Raw genomic sequence first — 16,462 nt, 5'->3', positions numbered from 1 at the left:
CGGTTGCGGGTGGGAAAAGTGCAAATTTGGAAGCCATCGTTCCCAACAAAGACCCTATCTCTCGCAGATATCTGACTTCCACCCAAGAATCGACACCTAACAATACATGGGTCCGACGTCAGCCCTAACAATTAATGTTAAAAGCAAGTGGCGGCACTAACTATTAAAACATGATTTAACGTTCTTGGACTAATACCTGTGGGCTTAATTACTACAAACCCTAACAAATTTCATCTATATAAGTTTGTGTTCATATGCTCGTATTGACGAGCAATACCTTTTTCTTCAACACATTTCTTTCTCAGATTTTCTTCTCTTTGCTCTTTCGTGATCACTTCTAAGTTCTCAATCGTTACTATAGTTTTCTTCAACTTTTAGTGAAGGAAATGGCGAATTCACGGCTAGCAAGGTTCGTCACAGAAGTTGCGCCACCACAGTTTGTGAGTGTGATGAGGCACAGAACTTCAAAGGTGTTGGATACAATCTATGAGGAGGAGAGAGAAAATGCTCATACCCCAAACGATTCTCTCACTTCTTCATCATCCAACGGTTTTGCTCATTCCTCTTCATCATCGTCATTGTTGTCGCCGTCATCGCCACCAAGTTTCGCTTCTTCTTCTTCCGCCAGAGCTGAGTCGAACTACTTTCTGAGGAAGGTTCGTAGGTCTTTGTCGGTGTTTGGACACTAAACTTACACCTTTGAAGTCCGAGCAAATAAACCGTGAAGCTCGCTAGCTAGCCTTGAAGGCGTTATTTTGTGACAAGTATATGAGTTGCAGCCGTGTTTTTGAGGCCCTATTTTATGCCAACAGGATCCCCTCTGGATGCTTTTGGTGAGAATTTTAGAAATCCGTGAATCGTGTCCTTTTTATTATACATCGTATAGTCAGTTTTTGTTTTAAATAAAAATATTTAAAATGATTTCTGATCGCACAATGTACGATGAACAGATATGATTCACAGATTCCCGGGATCCTCACAAAGAGGATCCGGACTCTATTTTATGTTCTCTCTTTTTCTTTTTTCGGTTCAACAAACATGGTCATGGAGAATTTTAGCGAGATGACCAAACCAGCTGAGCTGATGAGAGATTGTGAAAGGACCTTTTCTATTAGGCCAATGGAGGAAATATAAAATATAATATGGAAATTGAGAGGCAATATTAATTATGCTGTACCGAGTCACTAACTATTTACTTTTCCATCAATCAATGTTTCATATATATATTTGCTCTTATTCGTTTTGAGAAATATGATGACTAATATATCAAATCCTCGCACACTGATTAAAATATCAATGCGAGACTCTTTAACATTCACGTGCTTCTTTCACCAATGTGGGAGTACTCTTTAACCTTAGCTCTGTATCAAACTATACGTGCCTGCAAGGTCCTGCTATGTCATCTGAACCAACCATTTACGACCAAGAAGGTAGCAAAAATGTTTTGTTGATAAAATTACCCCTCCCGAAATCTTCTCTCTTAGGCAGAACTTGCTTCAATTCAAGGATGCTCTATTTCATTTCCTTTCACCGCTTTCTCTTCCGCGATGTTTCCATTTCAACAGTCTCTTTCAATTTCTCCAGAGCTGTCACATTGAGAAAGAAAATATATGATAAGGAGGCATTGTTCGTTTAAGCATCTAAAGTCACTCGACTAAAAATCTAGCTGGTGTCCATATAAGCTTAAAACCATTAAAAATAACACGTAAATTCGATGAGGCCAAACATTGTAATGGTGGAAGCCATTAGAGCGAACACCGATATGATTTAAAAACCATTGACCCAAGTATGTATAGTTCACCCAAACCAGTGTATTTATTTGTAATAAAAAAATTAAAAAAAAAACACTATGCAGTGCAGTTAATCTATATAGACATGAAGAATAAGCAAAGCAATTACCAGATTCATAGATAGAGTGGAGTGGTTCAATGTAACTAGAAGGAACAGAGTATTTAGAGCAAGAGTTATTCTCAGCTTTGCGTAATAGCTTGTTGAAACGCTTAATCTGCAACGAAAGGAGAAAATTACAAATATCCCAGCTTCTAATCAATAGTTCAAGTAAATGATGTGTAAGCTTAATCTGAACAACGAACGATAATTAACACCTAAATGACTTTCTTCCAACCATGTGCTGGTGTGCAAGATCAGCGAGTAATTTTTTATGAGCTAAGATATTTGATCAAATAATAGGACTCAAAAGGGCTGCAAAGTGAGCCAAACAAACCCAAACTCTGAGCAGGTCGTCCTTTGAATGATTTTGCGTATTTGAGCTCAAGCCTGCATCTAAATGAAAGGTAAAGTACAAACGTTCATTGGGAAATTGATTACTCGCATCGCATGGGCCAAACCAAGGTTAATATTAATCACCCTTTTCGAATAGACCTCAGTTGATATATAAATTCGTTCCAAACTCAAAGCAAATATCTACCTTACATGACAAGCTCACAACGAGTTGACACTGACCAAGTGGCCCTTTAAGTTGCAATTGGACATAGAAGCACCAAGGAAATACAAAAATAAGAGAGAGAAAAGAAAAACATGGGCCTTGATCTGAAATGCACGTTGAAGTGGAGATTAACAAGACAATACATACCTATTCTTTGCGCAACAGCGTGAAGCAACGACCAGTTTGGCCTGCTCTTGCCTGTCCGACCTGCACAATGTATGAATGTCTTTGCGTACGGAGGCATATCATAATTAATGACATTCCTCACCCCTTCAACGTTCATTCCACAAGTCATTGCATCAGATGAAACGAGTACTTGAATCTCCCCTTTCCGGAATGCCTTCAATGTCTTGCTGCCATAATTAATCAAATATTCACAATCTTATCCCTTTAAATTTATTAAATATCCAGGAACTTACCTTCGTATAGATTGGCGTTGAAGGCTTGTGTACTCCTTAATCTGGAAACGCAGATGATCAAAAGAGTTCAACAAGGTGCATAGACGATGAGTCGACTCCACAGAGGATGTGAAAACGATGCACTTCTCTGCTCCTAAACTTTGCAGGAGCCCAACTAAATGTAATGGCTTGTACTTTGATTCGCAAAGTGTTCCCCTTAGACATCAAAATATTAAAAATTTATCAAAATACGATACACAGGTTTTTCAATTTATTTATGCTACGGAGAGACTAATATTGCTCAATTCTGTGCCATGGCAAAGATCTGAAATAAGTAAATAAATTGACAGAGGAATAGGAAATGGACATGGAACTTACGATCTCCTTATGGTTTTTAAGGAACCGAATGGGGAAGGTACAAAATTTTGAGCACAGGAAAGGAAACGTTCATCGTTAGGGCGAGTGATTTGAAGCACAGAGGGTAGCCAAGATTGGTATGCCTCCCTTAGCAATCGATCTGTTTCATCAACAACCTATAAACCATCATGTGCTTTTCCACATAAGAGATTACCAAAAAATTCTGAAACCAATTTTGAAAGTTTGCAAAAAGAGATACTGTAGTGTAGGAACTCCGTAAAGCTTTTGTAATTCATCACAGCATATATATTAAATTTGGTTATGTTATTTAACCATCACGGGTTGGCTTAGTGGCGGGGTGACTTTTAAACTTGTATTTCACACGGCACATTCTAAATTTGATTTTTGGTGCTGTGAATCGCAAGTCAAGAGGAGACTCTGTGAGCCAACACCCGGAAGGGTGAAATGCTATGGCAAAACTATTAGCCAACCCCTTTTTAAGGGTTTATCGGCAAAATCTGGGTCGATTTTTTTTCAATTATTTAGGGCTTTTCGATCTTCGTAAATATTTTCCCTTTTCTGTTCTAAATTTTGATGCTTTTTTGTTTGTTGTGAATGGAATTTGCTGTGACGGGGGAAATTGATCCGTCCCCAACTGAAAGGAGCGAGCAAAATCGGTGCCTGTACACTTCAAAAGTAAAGTTAACGTCGCATAAAGATTATCGTCGACGTTGACTGTCCTTCCGGCTTCGGCTCGGGGGCTCCTCCGTCGACCGTGGTGTCATATCCTGTTGCCTTGTGGTGATGCGGTATCACTGCCTCCACCATTTTGGCGGGCCATGAGACCGACATTTATTGGTAATTAGCCGGTGATAAAACACACCATCTTTCGGGACTGAATGTTTCAAGAAGAAGAACGACCCCTTAAATCAACATATAAAACTGGAAAATTGCATTTTTCTCAAAAATTGTGAATTATAACCCACAATTTTCATTCGCTTAAGAAATAATAAGACCTGTTCCAAATCGCTAATAATTTTTTTCAATTACCATCCACAACAAATCTCACAAAAACTCAAAAGTTGGGATTTACAACCCATGATTTCGATCGGTTTTGCTCAAGAAATAATAAGACCGGTTCCAAAAAAAATTCTGATTATCATCTACAAAATACATCATAAAAGCTCAAAAATTGCATTTTTCTCAAAAGTTTTGAGTTATAACCCACGATTTTGAACGGTTTTCAAGAAATAATAAGACCGGTTCCAAATGTCTAATAATTTTTTCCGATCATCTACAAAAGATCTCACAAAAACTCAGAAATTGCATTTTTTTTTCTTAAAATTTGTGAATTACAACCCATGGTTTTGATCGGTTTTGCAAAAATCTTCAAATCCATAATAAAACTTTTTCTCATGGTGTTTGCGCATTCTATGGGTGGTGAAAAGAAATATATACATTCTTGATACTCAGTAACTGTTTAAATAGGAGGGGAGGAAAGGGTAGAGAGATTAGGAGCGGAGAGAATCATACTCCTGTAAAATTTCCAACAAGACATGTAACGATGTTCTAAAATACATCATCTACTTCTTACTAACCGGAAAAGGTTACCATGCCTACAACGCGCACTGAACTTGAGACTCCAGCACAACTCTCGCAGCTTCTACGGCTACTTGACCACCAACGTAGTGTTGCCGGCAGACAGGCATGTAGACATCAGCCCCGCCAATGAGTTCAGTCTGCAACTCCTCCGTCTTTCTTAGTGTAAAGAAAGCACGTTTCCCACAAAGTTCGCATCGAGCAGTTAACTTGCTTACAGAGTCAGCAAGGGGAATTATATCTAGCACAGAACCGAAGCTCCTCCTGCCATCAAAGTTAGAATTAGAAGGGAACAACAATCTCCGAGTGGCAAGGAAAACTGGTCATTGCAAAGTCACAAGAACGTCAACTGGTGGAGATATTGAACAATTACCTTAAATAGTCACCATCTAGTCCGGCAACTATCACTTTTTTACCATCATGATCAGCAGCTTCAGAGCAGAAATCATACAGGTCTTCAAAGAATTGAGCTTCATCGATGCCAATCACATCTAGCTGTCACCGCATATTGGTTATGAGTAGATAATATGAATCATACATGACAAAAAGATGTAACCTAGATAATCATTTGAAACATGAAATGCTTATTAATCAAATAACGGTGCTAATATACCTTATCATATGCCTCAGGGGTAAACTTTTGTTTGAACGATGATAAATCTTCTAAAGGCCAGCATGGCAACTTGACCCCGTCATGTGTCACTATTGAATCCAATCCATATCTTGTATCCTTGATCGATTTGATTATAGCAACATTTCTGGCAAAAGGTTAAACAAAGGAATTAATGAATGATATGCAGGAACTAATTAATGATATATAACATTCAAGCAAAGATTTGTAACAATCAGCCCTCTGCTTACAAAGAAATCAGAAACTATTACATCAAAAGAAAATCCATGCAGATACTTCGAACTTGCAAGTACATAGATAATGTACAATACCATTCAGTGAAGCACCGAAAACCTAAAGGAGAAGAGTCAGAAGACGCTCGGTTTCATGTATCAGTGTCATGCATGGGGTACACGTACTGAAATTTGAATATAAACAATATTCTCTCTCTTACATGCTTTTCAGCCTCCTAACAAATGAAATTTCTCACTTATGACACCGTTTAAATAACTTTGCATGAGTATATCACTGCATATTCAACTGGTGTTTCAGACAAGACTGAGAATACCTCTCAATCATGAAGCTCTTAGATAGCTCCTTTCCTTAACATGAATTCCCCTTACCAAGGAGCACAGGCTGAATCCTTTAGAGAGAAATCAACCAATTTAGCCATTTCATAAATCTCTTCGGATTGTTTGTGATATGTATCAGCCTTGAGAAAGAAATGGACCTCCTTTGAACCTCTATTTTGCTATAAGCGGGTTCCTTTACTATCCCTGATTCCTTCATCATATCCCTAATCTTAGCAACATTGTCCCACAACCCAAAAGTGGCATAAGCATTAGACAAGACCACATACTTCCCAGCATTCTCTGGTTCCAATTTGAAGTACTTCTTTGCTGAAAGTTTTAACAAGTCTCTATCTCCAAGAATTCTACAAGCCCAAAGAAAAGCACCCCATATCACTGAGTGCTCCTTATAAGGTGAGTTTGAAACAAACTAATAGGCTTCTTCTAATCGCCCAGCACGTCCTAAAACATCTACCAAGACTGCATAATGTTGTGCTCTTGGCTGAATTTCATAATCTCTTGTCAAGGAAGAAAAGTATTCCCTGGCAATCTGGCATCGTCAACTAAACTTCCATGACTACAAGCAGAAAGAACTGAGATAAAATTAAACATAGATTGGTCTGAAACCTTCACTCTTAATCCTATGAAAAAGATCTAAGACCTCTACAACTCTTCCATTCTGACCATACCTGGATATCAAAGCAGTCCAGGTAATGGCCTTCCTATTTTGAGAGGTATCAAATACCCTATGCCCGTCAGATATATCACTACATTTACAGTACATATCCATGAGGGCACTACTGACTACAACATTTGTCAATTTGGCACTATATCATGACACCATGGGCTTGCTCCATGCTTCAGTGTTGCTAAAGAGGCACACGCTCTGAAGACCAATGCAAAGGTATGTTGGTCTGGGATCAAACCACTCTGTCTCATCTTATTATAAAGACTCAACCCCACATCCTCAAGCCCCTTTTGCACATATCCTGCAATTATTGGGTTCCGTGAAACCAACCTTTTCTCAAGCAACATATCAAGCAAACTGTGAGGCAGTTCCTAAATCCCCTGATTTTGCATACAAAATCAATAACTTGGTCTTCAGATATTCGATAAGAACAAAACCCACAACAATCATTTGCGCATGGATTCGCTTCCCCTTCTTATACTCTTTCCTAAATATAAATTTTGCAACAGAAGGGCATATGCGGCTGGATTCAGCTCTAACTCTGTATGGCACAATAGTCCAACATTTTCCGCCAATCTTCCGGAATAGCAGAGTCCCTTGAGTGTTTTATCCAGTTGGATGTGCTTTTGAGGCTTGACCTGAAGGCTGGAATATCTTACTGGTGATATATGTACTCAATCAAGAGACCCGAGACATCGGTACAAGACACAGAGACTGAATGTGCACCCCAATTACATGTAAATGAAAAAAAAAGCCGCCAAATACTTACATTTAATTCTAATCTATTCTCTTTATACAAAATTTCCATAAAACTCAGCATACAAGCTCTGAATTGTCAGTTGCAGAAAAAGGGAGCCATTAACTCACATGGAAGAACAACTCACATTCAATATACAAATTAAGAAACTTCAAATTTCTCCGGCATACTACAGATATCATCCAAACATTCAAAATCTTAATAGCCAGCCAAATTATTCCTCTTCAGCACAAATGGAAATTCATACTTTTTTTTTTGTCAAGCATAAAATTTCAGACTTCAAAACTAAAAAATGCAACAGAAAAGGTGGGGGAGTCAAACCTGCCATTTCCTCTCTCGGACTGAACTTTGCGAAGAAGCGTGGTGGTCTTGCCGGCGAACATGGGGCCGACGATGACGTGAATCTCACCGGAGCGCTGGTGAGATTCCGCCTCCATTTGCAGACATCGGACTTTCTGAGGTGAAAAAATGGATCTTTTGGGGAGAAAAATATTGGGTTTTTGGAAAAGGGTAGGAGGGCTGAAGGAGAAGGACTTGGAGGAGGAGGCGGAAGATAAAAGGGCGAAAGGTGTGGTCTTGAAAACGTGAGGGGCGGAGGAGATGAAGGCCTTCATCCTTGAAATAGCTAACATCTACTTGGAGTGGGTGGAGAGACAAGGCCGGAGAGAGATGGAGAGAGCGAGAGAGAGAGAGAGAGAGGGTTTAAGGGTTTTGCTTATTTCAATTTTCTTCGAGAAAAAAGGAAACAAATTGGCATCGGAGAATGCTCGGAAATTTTTTTTTGGAGGGAAGGAAACCTAGGCAATTAACCGAAAAAAAGGTAACCTAACACTATGTAACTATGTTTGGATGAGGATAAACTTGGAATTTGGATAAAGTCAGAAGTTATAAATTGACATATATCAATTTTATTTTATTTTTTATATTTATAAACATAAAAATTTAGAATTTCCATGTGGAAAAAAAAAACTTGGAATTTGATACCTCCAATTTCCAAGTTTAAATTCCATGTAAATATGTGTCATTTCCCAATTTTTATGATTGAAAGCTTAAAAATAACAAATTATGTATTTAATTCCATTGTTCTTTTATGTCACATCCCTACTCGGGCCCCCACCACATCCCCTGCTCGACTCCACCGTAGCACGATATTATCTGCTTTGGGCCCTGACCACACCACGCCCTCACGATTTTGTTTCTAGGCCCTCACAATTTTGTTTCTGGGAACTCAAACGACTTCATAGTGAGTCACCCATCCTGAAATTGCTCTCGCGTGAACTCGCTTAACTTCGGAATTCCTACGGAATCTGAAGCCAATAAACTCCCAAAAGGCCTTGCGCTAGGTAGAGATGAGAATATACATATAAAGCTTACAGGATCCACTTCCCTAGGTGACGTGGAATGTTACATTTTAGGTTAATCAAACAAGAAAATTCACAAATTCTAGAAAATAAAATATCGTCATTTCAATTTCCGTTATTTTAATATTCCTTAGTAATCTTAAATTTCTTCGTCCAAACATAATGAAATGTTTGAAAAAATACATATATTTTTTATATAATTCTATTGTAAATACATCGGTGTATTAAAAAAAAAGTGTCGATCTTTAATATAGTAAAATTTTAAAATCCGCCTTTGGTTTGATCCTAGTCCCATGCGTCTCAATGTTAGGTTTTTAATTTGGAAAAGTTTTGTCGTTTTGATTTTGTAGTGCGGTCCTTGCTTAAGCGGACGATGAGCTTTTAATCACAAGATGAATGTGAATGGCAGAACCAGCTAAGTTTTGACTCGCTTTTAACAGAAAATAAATAAAGAGAAATGTTATTGATACCAAAACTTTCACTTGCTCACAGATTAAATAAATATAAAAAAAAAATAAAGACAAACCAATTGTTGTTTCAAGTTCGTTTGCTCACAATCCCACATCACGATTAATCATAGCCAACATAACACAATGACTATTAACTCGTTTAAAAGTATTTTTATAATGACTGTTCTTATAATTTTGAGAGGAGTAGTTTAATTAAGCTACTAACTTAGAATAGAATTAAGCTACTCCTCTCAAAATTAATAATAATAAAAAAAAACCCAAAACAAAATTAACTACTAAAGAACACGCGCATTTACACTACCTTAAAATTATAAGAACACTTACCAAATGTTGGATAGAATAAAAAAATGAATTATTAGTAGCATTCCAATTAAAAAATGCACAATTAGTTTCTTAAGTAGCAACAATAGTTTACAAAAAAAATGTTTGAATGTTTATCAACAAAGGTTATGAAACGTATGAATGTTTATCTTAATCATATCGTGATTAAGAAATGCATAATTGTTAAACCTTAATTCTAATGTTACTTAATGATCTTGAAATATTAAAGCCGCCATATTCATTGAATCATTGATTCTCCTTTTTTAATATCATATTTAAAAAAGTCTATCCTACCAAATAATAAAATTCTTTAAGTTAATTAAAAGTAGGCGAAAAGATAATTTAATTTTCTCTTCACAATTCAATAAAAAATCATAGACATTAAAATAATTTCATATAAAAAAATGTTATTATTTTCAAAGCATCTTTCTATAAATCCTACATTTACTTTATCTCTTCTCCCTCAAAAATGAAAAAAAAAAAAAATTCAATAAAAATTGAATTAACCCACTTTCTCTCCTTATTGCTCCTATAAAATTTTTAAAAATTTCACACACATAGTGTATGTATAATCACTTTTTAATGTTAGTGTCAAACATAAATTTTTTTTGTATTTTTTATTATTACATATAAGTTTTACTGAATTGGCATCCTAGTGTGAATTCAACTCCCACCCATTTTTCGATTTTCACCGACCCTGTACTAAAATAACACATTACTAATTTAGGGTAATTTAAAAAGACTAAAATTTTAAATTAAATTTAATAAATTAAATAATATAATTATAAATAATTAAATTATTACTTAAATATTAATTAACATAAATTTTTTTGTTCCGTGGCACATTATTTAATTTAAAATTTTTATGTACCTAATATTAGGCCGCACGTTATTTAATTTAAAATTTTTATGTACCTAATATTAGGCTTAGACTTGGTTTGGTACTGAGACGATTCTGGAAAAAAGTTGGTATCAAAAAAAGCCGGGAGCTGTTTTTCTGTTTGGTAAACATTTAGTTTCAGTTTTTTTTCACAGTTTTGGGTGAAAAAAAGCCAAAAACAAGAAGCTGCAAAGCTCAGCTTTGAAAAACCGGTTTTTTTTTACATTTGTTTTACATAAAAGTTTACCAAACACTATAATACTCCCTTTTTTTTTTTTCTTTTTGAATAGCACTTTTACAAAAAAAATTTACCAAACACTATGCTGCTTTATTTCACAGCTTCTTATTCTCACATCACAGCAAAAACAATTTTTTTTCAAAACGCAATAGTAAACCAGCCATTAACATTATCGCTCTATTAAAAAAAGACACCAGAACGGATCCGTGAAGAGGCGGCCTGCAAAACACCCGATCCCAGCTTCCGAGGTTGAAAAAGTAATTTCGAAATATCCGCAGATGCAACCTTCCTCGTATAGAGACGAAGTAGACAAAAAAACCCAATCATCGCCCCAGAATATTCGCTTTTCAGTTAATTACAAAAAAACCCCGCGGTGCCATTTATTTCCAATTTTTCACCCAAAAAATCACAAAACCAAAAGCTCCAAAAAACAGAATCAATCATCAGATCCACCGTCCACGGTCCTGATTCAATCTCCTGGAGATCTCCGATCGCTTTCGCCCCAAAACAAAAGCTTTCAGATTCTCTGCATGCATCGCAATCCGTTCGATTTTTGTATGATTGGAAATCCGAATTGATGGGTTTCTTGTCGGATCGGACGGTCAACGATTCTTCAACCTTTTCTTTCTCTTTTGCCTCCGAGTCTCCTTCTTCTTTCCCGATTTGAACCGCCAAATCGCGTCTCGGATTCGTTTGTCTCTGCGGATTAAGGATTTCGGGTTTTTTTTTTTTTTTTCGGATTAAAATTCAGGAAGGATGAGCGTGACGAAGTCTCAGGTTTGGCAGCCTTGCAAGAAGAAGAGGTAGTTTTAGAGAGAGAAAGGAAGAGGTATTGCGGACTGGAATTTTGAGAGAAATTTGGAAGATTTTAGAGAGAGAAGCGAGGGGAGAGAGAGGGGTTGGAGGAGATGGCGTCGAGGTCGAACACCGGAAGCAGGACGCGGGTCGGGCGGTACGAGCTGGGTCGGACTCTCGGGGAGGGGAATTTCGCCAAGGTCAAGTTCGCGCGCAACGTTGAGACAGATGAGAACTTTGCGATCAAAATTCTCGACAAGGAGAAGGTCCTCAAGCACAAGATGATCGGCCAGGTTTGATTTTCTTTTTTTTTTTCAAATTTTGTTAATTTGATCAGTTTTATTTAATTTAGCGTTTCGTTGCATGTTAGTTGGATTATTTTCTGGGAATATTCGATGACCCGCTGTTTGGTTGGTGAGAAAGTGATGAAAGAATCACGGAAAATGAAAAATATTTTATTGTTTACATAAAATTAGAGGGAAAATAGTCAACTTTGAAAATATTGGGGTTTGTCGTTTGATGACCTGAACATTTTACTGTTTGATTGCTACTGCTTTGTTGACTTTTTGAATTTGGAGAAATTTATTGACTTTCTTGACTCCGAAGAAATTTAGAGGGGTTCTTGTTTTGTTTTCGGATATCATCAGTTACGCAAGCAAAACGAGATTAGGGAGATTATGATTTTTCTTAAACATATTTGAGTTTAAGTTCGACGATTTGCATAGGATATCATCAGAATTGAACTAAACTTGATGAACATCAGAATTGAATTGACATAATTTGCTATTGGCATACCCTGTTAGTAGATGTTATGTACCATCTCCAATGATTGAAGGTTGAGTTGAGATTAACTTCAACCACGAAAAAACAAACCGATCACATGGTCTGATTTGATGGATTTGCTCGGCACCCTCACCTTGCCTTGCTGATTTCTTCAGCTGCAGCATCTAGATTCTATACGCACAAATTTAATTGAAATTAGAAATTGAACAATTTACACAATCATTTTTCTTTGACGGTACAATCCTAATTCTGATTTCTGATGAATTGCAGTCATATTCTCTCCTTTTGCAGATCAAACGAGAAATATCAACAATGAAACTAATTAGACATCCGAATGTCATCCGCATGTATGAGGTAGTCAAATCTGATCTTATATTGTTTTTGGATTCCTAATGGTTTATATGTATAGGCTAAGATGAATTACATCTTTGGCATAGACTTATACATGTGTTTAATCATTATCAGAACAAACATTTACGATGATGTGATGGTCATTGCAGTTGGATTTCTTTCTATTTCTTGTTTTCTTTTTGGTTCGTGGCACGAGTCATGACAATAGTACAATGTCCACTGTCAATATTGTTGGTGCTTGGTGTGGGCGGAATTTTAAAACTGTGATTTATTTAGTACTTACAAATGACTTTTGGATGTATTTATGATGTAGGTGATGGCTAGCAAGACGAAAATATACATTGTTTTGGAATTTGTCACTGGTGGAGAACTATTTGACAAAATTGTAAGATAGTGCTTATTCAATCCAATTGCTGGACTTTCTATTTACTTCCGATGATATATATAATTAGAATCCTTGCGCTATTTGTATTGTCAGGCAAGTAAAGGAAGATTGAAAGAAGATGAAGCAAGAAAGTATTTTCAGCAGCTTATAAATGCTGTTGATTACTGTCACAGCAGAGGTGTTTTTCATAGAGACCTAAAGGTGTGAATTATCGTTGCCCCCTTTCATAGAGACCTAATATCTACATATGTATATATGATATTTTTTTTTGTCGTAATAAGTTCAGATCTATTGTTTGCAGGAAGTTTGGATCTATAGTTGCCCCGAGTGATGTATATATATTATAGTGTACCACTAAATTGATTTTGTGGTTGTCAACTGCAGCCAGAGAATTTGCTGCTGGATGTTAGCGGGACTCTTAAAGTTTCAGATTTTGGACTGAGTGCACTACCTCAGCAAGTTCGAGTGAGTGCTATGCTTCCATGTATCCATTCAAATTTGATAGTCAGGATTGGATGGCTTCTTTTAGCAATACCTATCTCATACTTTTAGTCATAAACATACCATGGTGAATAATTAGGCAGCCAGTTTCACACGTTCATTTGTTACAGATTGTGTGAGTGATTATCTTATTCCTTTCATTCAGGAAGATGGATTGCTTCATACGACATGTGGAACACCAAATTACGTTGCCCCTGAGGTATATTAGCTTTTGCTCAGACTATCTAGTTTCCCATTTTGTTACCCTGTTCCACTTAATGACATTTTCTTTTCTCTAGGTGATCAACAACAAAGGGTATGATGGTGCGAAAGCGGATTTATGGTCTTGTGGTGTGATTCTTTTTGTCTTAATGGCTGGCTATTTGCCTTTTGAAGATTCCAACCTTATGGCATTATACAAAAAGGTGATTCTCTCTCTTTTTCTCATCACTCGTAGACCAACGCATGGCGATGGAGGAAAAACAGACAGCACAGCCATAAATTTGGTCAATATATGGCTCTGTTATCTTTGTCTTACATGATTACATCTATCGTTTTTATGTGATCACCAGATATTCAAGGCTGACTTCACATGCCCTCCATGGTTCTCCTCAAGTGCAAAGAAGCTAATCAAGAGAATCTTGGATCCTAACCCCTTGACAGTATGTCCCTGTATCCTGTCCTTTTTAACTTTATACAATAGATTTGTCTGTTTTTCGGGCATTTCAGTTTCTTGATGTTATTATTTATATCTTGCATTTACTGTACAAGCTAATTTCATGTAACAGAGAATTACAATTGCTGAGGTCATTGAGAATGAGTGGTTTAAGAAAGGATATAAGCCACCTAGTTTTGAACAAGTTGATGTCAGTCTTGACGATGTGGATTCTATATTCAATGAATCAGCGGTAAGAGCGAGACATTATGTATTATGATTTATTTTGGTTCATGATGCCAGGGCTTGACTTTCTACTCGATTCTTCCCAAGCACAGGATTCTCAGAACCTTGTAGTGGAGAGGCGAGAAGAGCGGAATATGGCGCCTGTCACAATGAATGCCTTTGAGCTTATCTCTACATCCCAGGGCCTGAATCTCAATAGTCTTTTTGAGAAACAAATGGTATGGTTAAATTTGAAAAACAAACGTAAAATTGTAATTTGTCGCACATTGTTGGTTTTCTGTTTGCTTAATTGGCAAGTTTTAACCTTTCCTCACTAGTTCTGTTTATTTAGTTTATTCATAAACATAAAATGTAAGGAAACAGCTGACATTTCTTTTACAAACCAGGATCTTGTTAAACGAGAAACAAGGTTCACATCCAAACGTCCAGCTAATGAGATAATTTCTAAAATTGAGGAAGCTGCAGGGCCTTTGGGTTTTGGTGTAAAGAAAAATAACTTCAAGGTACAATGGCTATTCTCTTTTGCATTTTGATTTTCTTTTTCTCTTTTACTGGGGAAAGTGGGATTGTAACTGGTAAAATTCTTTAAAGAGAGGAAAATTGCATAGTTATGTGACACATCTTTTTTATATATCAGTTGAAGCTGCAAGGTGAGAAAACTGGACGTAAAGGCCATTTATCTGTTGCAACAGAGGTTTGCCTCGTTCATTTTCATTTTTTGTTCATGCCTTTCACTTTTTTTTTAAATTTTCTTTTTTGTGTTCTGTTGACAAATGTGTTACAAAATGACTTTCTTTTCCAGATTTTTGAGGTGGCCCCCTCGCTTTACATGGTTGAGGTTCGCAAGTCAGGGGGAGACACTCTGGAATTTCACAATGTATGTTATTGCAACGTCGATGCACTTATTGATCTATTAAGTATTGTATATTCATCTAATTAAGAGCAATTACCGAGAACTACACCTTGGAAGAGTGTCCCTAAGGGATCAGATGTGTTATTAATCCCCTACGGCATTAGAGTTAGTGCACGTCTAGCTGCAGCTTGGGCAATCACACAACATTTGAAATTGCACCTATCTTGCACCATTATTTGTTCTGTGTTGTGAACTTTTTGTCTTTTGCGCATATTTAGTCGATTGTCTTGTATTTACAGTTCTACAAGAACCTGTCGACGGGGCTGAAGGATATAGTGTGGAAATCAGCAGATGAATCAAGGAAGGAAGCACATGATGGTAAGTATCACCTCCTAATCTGTCTAAATTCTAGGATCCATCACAGAGCAAAACCCTCATACACTTCTTTCTCCCACAGCCACAGCCGCAGCCGCAGGTGCAGCCGTAGGTGCAGGTGCAGGTGCTGGGCCATCTAGGTGATTGACTTCCTCGGCCGAACATGTTGATGGGGTTTCTTTGTTGAATGCTGTTTCTTTTTTTTTTTTCGAGTTTTTCGGTGAACATCATCGGACGTCCGTTGTCTATCGAGTACAAACAGTATTATGGGAGTATATACAGTATTATGTATAACTAGTACTTTGGGTTATCTCCTTCGAGTGACCTTGTCATTCAGAAGTCAAATGAATGCAGTATACTTGTTGGGGGTTGTATCTTTTGAGAGAGAAGAAGATTCAACGTCAAGTTAGACTCTCTTCGCAATTGAAAAACATTTTAAAGTTAATATGAAAACATATGCAAATTGTATTTACTTGGAGGATGCAGGCAAAAGGTAAATTCCGGGTGTTTTACCTCAAGAATTTGAAGAAGTGGGTCGTAAATTGCTTGTTCGGAAATACTTCTAAGGGTAAACTATTTTACCCTCTCAGGTTTGGGGTCGATTTCAATTCCTTACAACATCTTTAAAATATTTCAATTTCATACATTTACTTATCATTTTATTTCAATTTCATACATCCGTTAGAAAATATGTTAAATCGACCCCAAACCTGAGAGGGTAAAATGTAATTTATCCTACTTTTAAATGATTAGAACCACTTTTAGAGAAAATGTTTTGTGGACCGAAAAGCACTTGAAGTGTTTTTTGTGCTTCTTGCAAAAAGCACTCTAAGTGTTTTTTCAGG

General features: G+C 36.8%; 2 protein-coding genes and 2 pseudogenes across 8 annotated transcripts; 1 reads left to right on the top strand and 3 right to left on the bottom strand.

Moving 5' to 3' along the window:
• Nucleotides 1-1,385: 1,385 nt before the first annotated feature.
• Nucleotides 1,386-4,053, bottom strand: LOC137728501 (DEAD-box ATP-dependent RNA helicase 1-like; annotated as a pseudogene). Its single transcript, XR_015952455.1, has 5 exons — nt 3,997-4,053; nt 2,866-3,377; nt 2,594-2,799; nt 1,900-2,005; nt 1,386-1,586 (listed from the first exon to the last, which is right to left on the bottom strand). The product of XR_015952455.1 is annotated as a DEAD-box ATP-dependent RNA helicase 1-like (transcript).
• Nucleotides 4,054-4,721: 668 nt separating this feature from the next.
• Nucleotides 4,722-8,199, bottom strand: LOC137729058 (thymidine kinase a). Its single transcript, XM_068467880.2, has 4 exons — nt 7,746-8,199; nt 5,414-5,558; nt 5,174-5,295; nt 4,722-5,064 (listed from the first exon to the last, which is right to left on the bottom strand). The coding sequence occupies exons 1-4, from the start codon at nt 8,054-8,056 to the stop codon at nt 4,818-4,820; spliced, it is 825 nt and encodes a 274-aa protein (XP_068323981.2). The 5' UTR covers nt 8,057-8,199; the 3' UTR covers nt 4,722-4,817.
• LOC148693830 (pentatricopeptide repeat-containing protein At4g16470 pseudogene) lies at nt 5,890-7,606 on the bottom strand (annotated as a pseudogene).
• Nucleotides 8,200-11,022: 2,823 nt separating the features above from the next.
• Nucleotides 11,023-16,089, top strand: LOC137728500 (CBL-interacting protein kinase 23). 6 transcript variants are annotated; one of them, XM_088678242.1, is made up of 15 exons: nt 11,023-11,782; nt 12,564-12,626; nt 12,937-13,008; nt 13,102-13,209; nt 13,393-13,473; nt 13,655-13,708; nt 13,788-13,913; nt 14,061-14,150; nt 14,277-14,396; nt 14,482-14,607; nt 14,776-14,892; nt 15,027-15,083; nt 15,192-15,266; nt 15,542-15,620; nt 15,706-16,089. In XM_088678242.1, the coding sequence occupies exons 1-15, from the start codon at nt 11,603-11,605 to the stop codon at nt 15,759-15,761; spliced, it is 1,404 nt and encodes a 467-aa protein (XP_088534368.1). In that variant the 5' UTR covers nt 11,023-11,602; the 3' UTR covers nt 15,762-16,089. The 6 variants fall into 6 exon arrangements, with proteins under 6 accessions (XP_088534368.1, XP_088534369.1, XP_068323372.2 ...); XM_088678243.1 differs by having other exon boundaries at nt 11,054-11,782; nt 15,712-16,089; XM_068467271.2 differs by having other exon boundaries at nt 11,103-11,782; nt 15,700-16,089.
• Nucleotides 16,090-16,462: the final 373 nt, after the last annotated feature.

This window comes from Pyrus communis, chromosome 10, assembly GCF_041283825.1.
Source record: "Pyrus communis isolate YQ-2024b chromosome 10, ASM4128382v1, whole genome shotgun sequence".
Classification (NCBI taxonomy): Eukaryota; Viridiplantae; Streptophyta; class Magnoliopsida; order Rosales; family Rosaceae; genus Pyrus; species Pyrus communis.
The sequence above is the reverse complement of the archived record's forward strand: the minus strand, read 5'-3'. Positions and strand labels throughout refer to the sequence as shown.